General features: G+C 38.3%; 1 protein-coding gene across 1 annotated transcript; it reads right to left on the bottom strand.

Moving 5' to 3' along the window:
* Positions 1 to 4,104: 4,104 nt before the first annotated feature.
* Positions 4,105 to 9,204, bottom strand: LOC141594154 (exocyst complex component EXO84A-like). Its single transcript, XM_074414337.1, has 8 exons — positions 8,851 to 9,204; positions 8,355 to 8,452; positions 8,108 to 8,279; positions 6,484 to 7,323; positions 5,450 to 5,971; positions 5,169 to 5,357; positions 4,715 to 4,851; positions 4,105 to 4,621 (listed from the first exon to the last, which is right to left on the bottom strand). Exons 1-8 carry the CDS (start codon positions 9,019 to 9,021, stop codon positions 4,477 to 4,479), a joined length of 2,274 nt encoding a protein of 757 aa, XP_074270438.1. The 5' UTR covers positions 9,022 to 9,204; the 3' UTR covers positions 4,105 to 4,476.
* Positions 9,205 to 11,301: the final 2,097 nt, after the last annotated feature.

Genomic DNA, 11,301 nt, shown 5'->3' with positions numbered 1-11,301 from the left:
ATAGAGGTACCATCTTCCAGGCTAAGGAACCAAAATCTAGCAACAAATCTAGACATGTACATCGGAAAGCTCACCTGATCCGTGATTACGTGGAGCAAGAGGAGATAGTGATAGACTAGATTGCGACGGATAATAACATCGCGGATCCTCTCACTAAACCGTTGAATTATGATAAGCATGTAGGGCACGTCATTTCCATGGGAATTAAACGTGTTCCTGAGTTGTAGTAGTTGATTATGAATTTGATACATTATCGTTTCATATACTATTTATAACTTCATCGTTTTAATATATAATATTTTGTTTTTCATGTGGATTGTACTGACAACATTGAACGCCACAAAGTGAACTGAACTACATTATATTAGTTTTGGTCCGTAATCGCCTCTAAGAGCTGTTAACTCTGGCTATTATATTGTGCAGTCGATTGATGGTGGGTTCAACGAGCCATAAGTCAAACGGTTGACTGATCGTTCAAAAATACGAGATTATAACGATACCTCGTAGGACAAATTTTTGTGACAACGTAATGGAGTCCTAAATGTTTAAAAACATTCGGTGCCGGGTCGTGGATTGAACATCCATTGTGTTCCTAGAGTCGATTCTTTTGACTATCGACTGTCTCTTGAGATTAAGGCAGCTTTTGGGTGACTTTGGTTTCTTTCTCACGGTCTGCCGTAAATGGAGGCTAAGTAGATTTTTTCTGGGTCATTTCATACTTGTGCTTACATCTGCAGGATTCGAGTTGAGGAAAATATCCAACCCTTATCAGGTATAGTTATTTCTCGGGGCCACTCGAGGAGTTGAATCGAAATGCATGGCCATGCTCGAATGTTGATTCGTTTATCAGTTAAGTTACTCTCTAGTCGGGGAAACCACTCTTGATGCAGATCACTTGTAAAATACGACCTTTGTGATACGGAATTTGCAAATTGTTTTACATTGAGTGGGAGAAATTTTAGGATATGAGAATCGGTTATCGCACATACACTTGTGAGGACAAGTTGGAGTTTGTTGGAGCTTGTGTCCTCCACAAATTAGTGTGATAACATTTGTAAATCTCTTGCAGGTTCACAAGGGTATACTTCGTATTTTAATCAGTTGATTAACGATTACCTAATAACGGTTGGCTTGCTAGAAAGTTTGACGTTATTATCATACAGATGGCGGTGATCAACTGGTCCCTAAAGGTCACACCTATATGATGTGTTTGAGAGATGTGGTTATAGAAATATAATCACATTGATGCCTTATATGACTAAACAGTTAGTCAATGTGTTGATGAGACAATTACTTAATGAAGATTAAATAATATTAGTTGAGACGAATTAACTGTCAATTCGTAAATTGAATATAATAAGTTATATTTAATTAAATGTATGTAATGTTAGCTTGAACGAATTAATATGTTAATTCGTAATTAAATGTAATCGGTTATATTTAATATCAACAAGATGAATGTGTCATAGTGGTAATAGTGAGGGTACTCAAACAAAGAGGTCATGGGTTCTATCCTCACTAGATGACAATTTATATTTAACATATTTTATACATTTTTGGAATAACCGAAAAAAAAGAGAAATTAACTCTCCTAATTTCGGTAAATGGGCCGAGAATATTAGGAAGAAAAATTCTACCCTAATCTCCTCCTCATACACGGTTAAAGGGGAAGGGGAGTGAATTTTTCTTAACCTAATTTTTTACTCATACTTGCCTCTCATCTCAAAAAAACACAAAACCTAAAAATTAATCAGTGATTTTTGGATCGATTCTAGCAAAAATCAAAGGGCATATCTCATATCGTCTTGGGTGCAACTGATAAGCGAATATCAACTTTGATATTGTTCTTAGGCCGTATTTGCTAGGACCGAAGGTTATTTCTTAATCCTTTATGCTTTTGTTTTGCAATTTAGTTTTATGACTCGTAATCATCATTTTATTATTCGTTATAATCCTTAAATTTAAAGGGATGCATACAGATAAATCCCACAGAAATAGCCATATATATTTACTAAAATGATCTACAAAGACGATGTAGTATTTATATTTGTCTTGAGATAAAACGGGACTAGTCCATAGGTCCGAAAAAATTAAGTCGAGTGGTGCATTGGTTGTGAATGATGACATTGCGAATGCTAATTTCTTACTTTTGCTAATTTGACACGATTCACAAAACGACAAATTAGAAATGTTGAATGTTAAAACTTTTATTAATAAATCTCATAACATCACAAGAAGGATGGCCTAGTTTATGATGCCATGAAGACGAAGTTGAGCCTTTTTGGGTAGAGTAGACAGTTGGTTGCAGCGGACTCAACTCGTAAATTCCATTCTTAGCTTGGCCCTAAAGTAGCGTTGCTCCCGTCGATATTGCTTAACAACAAAGGAAGAATGTGAGAAAATAACATAAGCATTATTGTCACGACATAATTGCGATATAGATAAAATAGTACGATATATTTTTGGTACATATAAAACGTTGATAAATTTAAGAGAAGAGAAAGGTAAATTGAAAGAACCTATGTTTGCAATATCGAGTGCAAAGCCGTCTCCAATAATAAGATCATCGGGACCAAAGTAGGGTGAATGGAAAGTAAGGGTGTCAAGGTCATGAGTGACATGGTTGGAGGCGCCACTGTCGAGAAGGTAGTTGGGGTTCGGGGTGGTGGTGCCTTGGGTGGCCGTGTGGGCCTATGGTGGGTTGTGATGCTGCCGGCTGGGTGGTTCGGGAAAGATGATGGTGGGAAATAATTTGCAAAACAGAGATAATCCGCTATCATATGGCCGACTTGTCTACACCATTGACAGCGGTCCTTGAAGGGACGAGGATTGAAGTTATTGGAAAGTCGGTGGCGGGTCACTTATTGGTTGTAGGCAAGGGCGTAATTCCTCAAGTTGCCATAGTTGATGCGATATTGATTTTGGTGATGATATGCGGGGTTGGCCGAAGGTTGAAACACATCGGCGGTTGGTTGTTGCTTTAGCAATAGTTCGTATTGAAGCAATTTTTCGTGAAGCGCTTCAAAGGTGATGGGGTTGTCACGGGCACGTACTGTGTCCATGACGGGTTTATAGAGATTGTAGTCAAGGCCTCTGAGGACCTTGGATACAACGTCTTCCGGGTCGAGGATCTTTCCTATTAAAGCAAGTTGGTCAATACAAGCTTTTATGGCATTCATGTAATCAGTGACGGACTGATCTGTGGTTTTAACAATCGAGTCAAGGCAATCCTTGACCTGTAAGATGTGTGCTCGGTATGGGTTTGCATAGGTTCGAGCCAGCACGTCCCAAGCCTCTTTCGAGGTTGTGGCTCGGACAATCAAGGCTTGGACAGCCGGATAAGGTGCCCATTAAAGCACCCAATATCAGGCCGTCTTGTTTAAGCCACGTGAAGTACGCCAGATTTGATTTCTCGGCTTTGTCTTCTCCAACAATTGTCGGTGAGGGTGACGGAGTTCTACCATCGAGGAACCCTAACAGACTATAGCCGAAGAGGATGTGGGTTAATTGGAAATGCCATGAGGTGTAATTGAAGGGTGTGAGTTTGACACAGTGGTTGAGATTCAAGGAGGTGATGGGTGTGTTGGTCTTGTGTGGGTTTGGAATGACGGTGTCGTGGTTAGACATGATGAGGGGTTGTCTAGTTGTGGGTGTGTTGGTGCATTTGAACTGAGTACTACGAGAAAGGAGGGAGTTTTTGGAGGATCGTTGGTGACCGCGTGATACCATATAAGAATTAGGTTGGTATGAAATGTAAGTTGTATATTACAATGATGAAGGATGTACACTATATAGTATGATATAGTAGATTAAATAAGGCTAAGAATAATACACAATATAATATCATTCTATAATTACAATTGGAAATAAAATTTGATTGAGACTAATTGATTGCTTGCTTCTTGAGTGAGTTATTGGGAGATATTGAGAGATTATAGCTAATATATATTGTATTTCGTATTGTAGTTTATATCGGCTTCATTTTATTTGATGACGATATTTTATTTTCACTTGATGCTTTTTTGCTTCTAATTAAAGTTAAAAGATGCATAACGTAAAATAAATCTTTAAAAATAAGTTTACAATAAAATGATTTACCAAATATCTTTAAACATGTCCACAAACATGTAATATATCAAAAACTAATACTCTCCCACTTACTCATTTATTCACCTTCCACCTTGTGCAAGAAAGAAGGAATTGATTTTATACCGCACAAAACACTTTATCGCAATTAAATTTAGACCACATAAAAAGGTAAGACAGAAGAAAATCTGACTAGCTTCGAAAAGGAAAAAGGGAAGAAATGATTAACTAGAAGGGAGTAGTCACTAATTAAGTATACTCACTAATATCGTTACTACCAGCACCACTACCACTACCACCAACGCTACCACCACCGACACGACCTCCACGAGCAACACAACCAATCAACCATTATAATGCATTTCTGTGTGACTAATAAACCATTGAATTTTAGGAGCTCCCATGAGAAAATGCAGAAGCAGTAGGGCTATCAACAGACGTCTCACGATCGTCACTTCTGAAGTTTCCCTCTCCTGATAACATCTTCATTGCCATCTGAGCAACCTCTGAAAACCACTCATCCTCGGGTAACGAGCTGCAACCAAGTTCGAAAAACAAAGGTTAATTATCGACTGATACGAGTACTAGTTAATAGCATTCAAGGACTCTAGTCTAGAGTAAAATAAACCTGTAAGGATCAATTCCACTTGCAGATACTGCATCTATAGCTCTGGCAATTATGTCTTTCGCTACTTGTTGAAGACTTCGCGACAAGAACCGTCCTTGCGATGCAAATAATATTACGAACTCCATATCTAGATAAAACTGTAAAAACAAGGATTTTAATTTATAAACTTACATAGTACTGTTAGAATATGTGAATATTCTTGTTATTATTTAGTCAAAGTGTATTATTGTATTTCCTATATTGTTATTATTTAGTCAAAGAAATACAATAATACACTTTGACTAAATAATAACAAGAATATTCACATATTCTAACAAGTACATTTACTGATCAGTCATATTCGGATAAATTAATACAATAATACTCTTCCATTCTCATCATTTTTATACATTTGTTGAGTATATGTGAGTTATATTTTAATTAAATGTTGGTGAACGACAAAAATGTAGCGCACCTGTTGAAGGCCGTAAGGACCTAATGGCTTTTGCCCCTGCTCAATCTCATCCCAAAAGGCCTGATCATCGGAAAGGTATAAAATAACCGTCTCAGTCAGTCGCATCAACAGTATTGTGGCAAATCTTTCTCTTCCGACAAACATATCAGCTGCAAGTGTCGCGATATGAGTCAGTTTCATGAACAACTCCTGCAGAATATCGTAAACAAAAACAAACGATTAATTAATAATTTCATTTTGCATTTGTCAGCTAACTTAACTGGTAAAGAAAAGTTCGGTACCTGAAAGATACCAGAAGGGAACCACTCAGGCTCCTCGGAATAGCCGTCCATAGCGGTATATAACTGAGCAGTCAGTCTTACTTCACCCTCTTCAGTAAAGATCAACTCAAGAGCATGTTGCCTACAAAAGGTATCTCGTAACCTGTCTACCGACTTTTGGAGTCGCTTCTTCCAATCTCTCTGCTCAACTACACGGTTTTGTCGTTCAAGATCCCGTCTTGCAGACTCGTCATGACTATTACTCCGGGTAGTTTGATTACAGGACAGGAATTTGGCGGCAGCACGAGGGAGATAGTCATCGGAGAGAAGAAGTGCATTAGCTAGTAAAGCAAGGTGTTGGGCTTCTGTGACTGCCTCTTTGACAATTGAGATACCTGCACCTTCTTGGTTTGCCTCGTTTATCGATACTGGGAATGCATTGGTGAGCATGGTTACGTAGGAGTTGAATACTTCGATAACTCCTTCCAATAAGGGATGCATCAGTTGAAGGGTCTCTAGTGGATCTACATCCTCAAATAAGTCCTGAAAGTGTAGCTTTTCATGTAATGTATATGAAATCAACTAGTATAGAAAGGTTTCGTCGAACATTCTGAACATTTCAGTTCAGAAAAATTCAGATCCTATAAGTTCAGTTCATAAACTTTAAATTTAGTTTAAAACTTTTGAGTTAAATTTGATTATGTTATATTAATCGAGGTAAAAAACTTGTTATACAAAGTTAACCTGACTACGTAATCACCCAAATAAGACAACCCGTAAATTACTTGACATAACGACGTGACCTAAATGCACGTACGATTTATAAGCCAAGGACCAAAAATAGGGGACATCATCCAGATAAAATTGGAACGATACAGAGAAGATTAGAATGGTGTAATAACGACCTGACCTAAATGTCCCGTTTGTTAAACATAATTCAAAATATGGAAAGAAGCACGTACGATTCATAAGCCAGGGACCAAAAATAGGGGAAATCAGATAAAATTGGAACGATACAGAGAAGATTAATATTAAATTAAGAATAAGAGCGCCACCTGAACCATGGAGTTAAACCTGTGAGCACTCTTACTAAGCTTAGGAAGGGAAGAAGTAACACCACCAAGGACAACCACACCAGGAGGCAAAACAAGAGACCAATCATCGGAAGCCGCCAACGCAGCAATATTTTGCTCAATTCTTCTCAAATTACCAGTTAATGCTTGTTCAATGAGAGGCTTAAAATGTTTCAATAAAACAGGTGCCAAAGCTAACCCTCTTGACTCCAACAACACACAATGACCTAAACACCCCTGCACACACTCGGCCGCTGCTCGTAATTTTCCTGATGCAGCTGATGTGTACAGTGTGTGTTTCATCACTATTACACCAAATTCCTCTGTCCTCATCACCGCCCACGTCACTAACTCTGATGTATACGACGTGTCCTCCCCAAATACTGCCAATGAATCGCTTGACGCTTGAGCAATTGTCGAAAATACAAGCTTTGAAAGGCTAGTAGAGTAAACTCCTCCTGGTTTTAAATTCTGCATTTTTAGCTGTAATTTTTTATGATGGGCCTTTAGAAGTAATGTGTGGGCCCTCGGCCCGTCTCCTAATCTCTTCATGGCTAACACTACTGTTCTTAGCTCAGCTCCTTTAGTAGAAGATTGACTAGCTGTTTCCACAAGTTGGTCTGCTAGCTTTAGTCGGCTTTTGGTTATCGCATTTTGAAGTGATGTTAGCATTGACGGAGTCAGGGCTCCCCTGTCGTTAGCATCTTGTACTACACTTTCTCCTTCATCGAGTGCTGAGAGCGCTTCTTCTACTCGTCTTTCAGCTAGAAGAACTTCGTGGTTCTCGAGAAACTCACTTAACCAAGACTCAATCTTGACCACCTTTAATATAAGAGATGGTTACTTTTCCTATTTCCTTTTTTTTTTTTTAATATGAGACTGTCTTATAGGTAGGGATGGCAGTGGGTCGGGGACACGACCCAGACCCTGAGGGTCGGATCCTAATGGGTCGGGTATTGGTCTCATTTTTTCAGACCCAATGGGTATGGGTCGGGTATGGGTCTTAAGAAAATATTTTTGGGGTAAAGTTAGGGTCTAAGTTATGAGACTCATACTCGACCCTTAGACCCTTTATTAAAGAAAAAAAAATCAAAATTACAACTTTTCTGAATTCATACTAGCAGATTGTAGAAACCCAACTAAAGTATTTTTCTCTTCCCTCATCCCATAAAGTGATAAAACCCAACCACTGACAATACCACCACTCCACTACTGACACAAGAAAACCAAAGACCACAACACCGATACGCGACTCAAGCAACCACCTCTCTAATAGCTTCGGCGACCGACAACCACCATTAACGGCAGATTAATAAACTCATAATGTTAAAGTAGTATGAATTTTTTTTTAATATTATAGACCCATAATCGTTAATCTTGTTACTAAAGTGGTTAAACTCGGACCGAGGGTAGACCTGAGACCCTACCCTTACCCATAGGGTCCGGGTATGGGTCCTCAAATTTTAGACCCCATGGTCCAGGTCGGCACGGGTCCAAAGGAAAAATCTCGGGTCGGGTCCGGGTCTAGACGGACCCTACCCAGACCCTACCCATTGCCATCCCTACTTATAGGAGACTTGCTTAAGAATGTTATTCTCGACATTACCTTGCTACTTTTCTTGGTGGATGCTTCCTCGTCGGATGGGCCCTGAAGCCCAGGCGATAGGGAATTGACATGTACTCCGTCAGCAAGCCCATGTACAACAGCTGCTTGCGCCGAAAGAAGATTTCTTAGTGATAAAAGTTGGCATTCTAAAGCTGATATTTCCTTGGCTGTTCTGAAAGTTATGCAATTATAAATGTATTAAACACATAATTAAGACGATGTGATTAGTTGCGATTATCTAGCTTACCGTATGAAGGCGGCATAATTAGCGTAAACACTCTTACGCATTTCCTCTGCGGAGGCCTTCTGTAGCTCCTTAAGGTATATTGTTAACTGCCTGAGTTCCTATTTAAGCGAATATAAATCAAATTCAGTAAGTCTTGCGTAAAACGGCTTTTCATTAACTTTCCGAATTAATCAAGTCCTAACTCCTTACATTTTAATTATACGTTAATTAACTACCAAATCAAACTAATTATTTTATTCACATATTTTACATATGCTGGCGAGTTGGATCGAATTACATGCAAATAATAAAATGCAAGGTTTTTTTGTTATAGTAATGGCAAAACTAGTCCAATAAAATAAACAGTAATCCTGTACGATGGTTGTACCGTGTGATTTCACAAAAAGTGACAATATTATAATAAAGGGGTTCATTTTATGTTAAAAAGTGACCCATAAAATGATCACTTTTTGGGTCATCGCATGGTGCAACGGTTGTAGAGTAGAATTTGCGTAACCTTTTCAGTCATATTGACACATTTGGAGTTGATGAAACCGTCGGCTTCAAATTGAGAGCTTTTGAAAGGCTTAAGACGGTCGCTAAGCGAGAGATTTGCATCTGTTTCGAACTCCGACGAGTCTCCTAAACTTGGATGATTTCTTCCTGCTCCGACCACCATATGATCCATCCTTTTCCTCTTTCTTTTTCCTTTGCCCAATTAATTTTTGTATTCATGAAATGTAAACTTGTTACAATAAAATGTCCTTTTAATCAGGCATGTGTGTTTTTTTTTTTTAACTTATAATAAATGTTTACATTTAAGAATTTTGGAGATTCATGATCCGCAATGTCCTGAAGGAACAAAAACAACAATGATGCTTAAGTGTTTGTTTTGCATAATGGCATTCTTGCCATATGTACTATGGACTAATGAACTTTTTACCATTTCACTTTAATTCCCATTTTGCAAAAAAAAAAATGATAATTCTATTTAAAGTAAAATTTCTAATTTTTTTTTTTTAGTTTGAGATTTGTGATTGTGATAAAATAAGGATTTTAGACTCATGCAATGAAATTTTTTAACTATTTCACTTTAATTCCATTTGCAAATAAGGACACTTTTTTTTTTAAGAAAAACCCATAAATGGGTTTAATTTATAACTTCCAAATCAATCTAAGCAAAATGTGCAATGTACGGGGAAAATCCTCCGTCCAAATCCTACTCCCTTCAAGCCAAGTGTCACCCGTCACTTTTTTCTTAGCCATCTTGAGGTTATTTGAGCAAGCATCATGGCCTAGCAACGCCCGGGCAGCTCAACATTTGCATACAAACACAAATCCGAGCTCAAAGCAAGCTCAAGAAAGCTCGAGGCAACTATACGCAGCTCAATGCTAGTTCACTCAGCTCACGACTAACTCACTCAAGTTCACTCAGCTCACGGGGAGTGGAAGTCAGCTCACAAGTACTCGAGGGATCACTAGGGCAGCTCACTACCTAGTCCACCCCTAGTCCACCCTAGCTAGAGGAGGCGGCACATGGATTGTGATGTGTTGCATCCACATTCATCCTTATCCTTTCCTCTCACAACCACGCATACAACCCCCCCTTCCCCTCTTCACAACCACACATACACACCAAGGGACACCAAGACCCTTTTTCCTTGGTTCCTCCCGCCAAATACACCAAGGGGTGTCTCTCGCACCCCTTCACTCCCAACCGCCACTCCCCTTGCCTATATAAGAAGGCATTTGCCTTCATTTTTCCACAATCTCTTCTCTCTACAAAATTCTTTTCCTATTACAATATTTATGTATAGAAACTCTTGTAATTATATTTATATTTTTCCATTCTCAATAATAATAATACATTTTCTTTATCGATATTCTACGATTATTCCGCACTTTATTAGTTTCGTATTATATCGTTCTTTCAATATTATTTCCGCAGTGATACTTGTTCGTGAAGGGTTGCCTGACTCGACCAAAGTAGCGTTGGCTTGGCCGAGTGGCACACGTCTTTTCGTGCTCAAATAAATCAAGACGTGACACAAGGCTCAATGTGAGCTAATTCATACGCTACCCTATTTAAAGTAAAATTTTCTATTTTATTTATTGGTTTGAGATTTGTGACTGAGATAAAATAAGGATTAATCTCAATATAAAAGTAGTTGGATTATTGTACACGTTAACGCAAATAATAAAAAGGGTTATAGTAACAATGTAAATTGTTTCAAATAAAAACACGCCGTTTTCTCCCTTTTTGGCCGTTTTAGTAGATCTCCTAATTTATTACAAATTTACAACGGTTATAAAAGTACTCAACGCATTCTAATAAAATAACAAAAGCGCGCTAGAAAATGTTTAAGAGAACAATCAATGGTAACCGTACTTGAAGTTTAATTAATATATCCATATAAGAAATTAAATTAGAGAAGATTTGAGGTCGTTTGGGGAAATCCTTGGCTCCTCAATTTGACACAAAATTATAATGGGTTTTTCTATCCTATGCCCACTAGGCATAGAATAAGAAACTCAAAGAGGAAAGTATTAATGATGTTTTGATGGGAAATTACAATATTCTATCACTATACAAGAAAAACACCATTAATTCTTTCCTCTTTGAGTTTCTTATCCTATGCCTAGTGGGCATAGGATAAAAAAACCGAATTATAATTCATCCGCTATAAAAACCACATTAGAATTAGGGCTGAGAATCGGTCCAAGACCGGACCGAACCGGACCAAACCGGACCAAACCGGACCGGACCGAAGACCGACAATAAAAATTTAGTGGACCGAAGACCGGACCTAAAACTTTCGGTCATGGACCGGACCAAACCCGAAATATTTGGTCCGGTCCGGTCCGGTCTTGGACCGAAATGGACCTAAAATTAGTTTTTGCACTATTTTGTATAGGATAATTACATTTTAATTCCGCTAAAGAAAATGTATTTAAATAATTAGTCGAC

This window comes from Silene latifolia, chromosome 8 (assembly GCF_048544455.1).
Source record: "Silene latifolia isolate original U9 population chromosome 8, ASM4854445v1, whole genome shotgun sequence".
Lineage (NCBI taxonomy): Eukaryota > Viridiplantae > Streptophyta > Magnoliopsida > Caryophyllales > Caryophyllaceae > Silene > Silene latifolia.
Note: the sequence above shows the minus strand (reverse complement) of the source record. Positions and strands in the feature narration are given on the sequence as shown.

What these genes read in the sequence shown, in the direction of transcription:
- LOC141594154 (XM_074414337.1), bottom strand. Translation starts at nt 9,021, where the DNA reads ATGGATCATATGGTGGTCGGAGCAGGAAGAAATCATCCAAGTTTAGGA. An exon ending in CCACCAAGAAAAGTAGCAAG is followed by an intron (nt 7,324 to 8,107) that starts GTAATGTCGAGA and finishes CTTATATTAAAG; the next exon opens with GTGGTCAAGATTGAGTCTTG. An exon ending in TCCCTTCTGGTATCTTTCAG is followed by an intron (nt 5,358 to 5,449) that starts GTACCGAACTTT and finishes GATATTCTGCAG; the next exon opens with GAGTTGTTCATGAAACTGAC.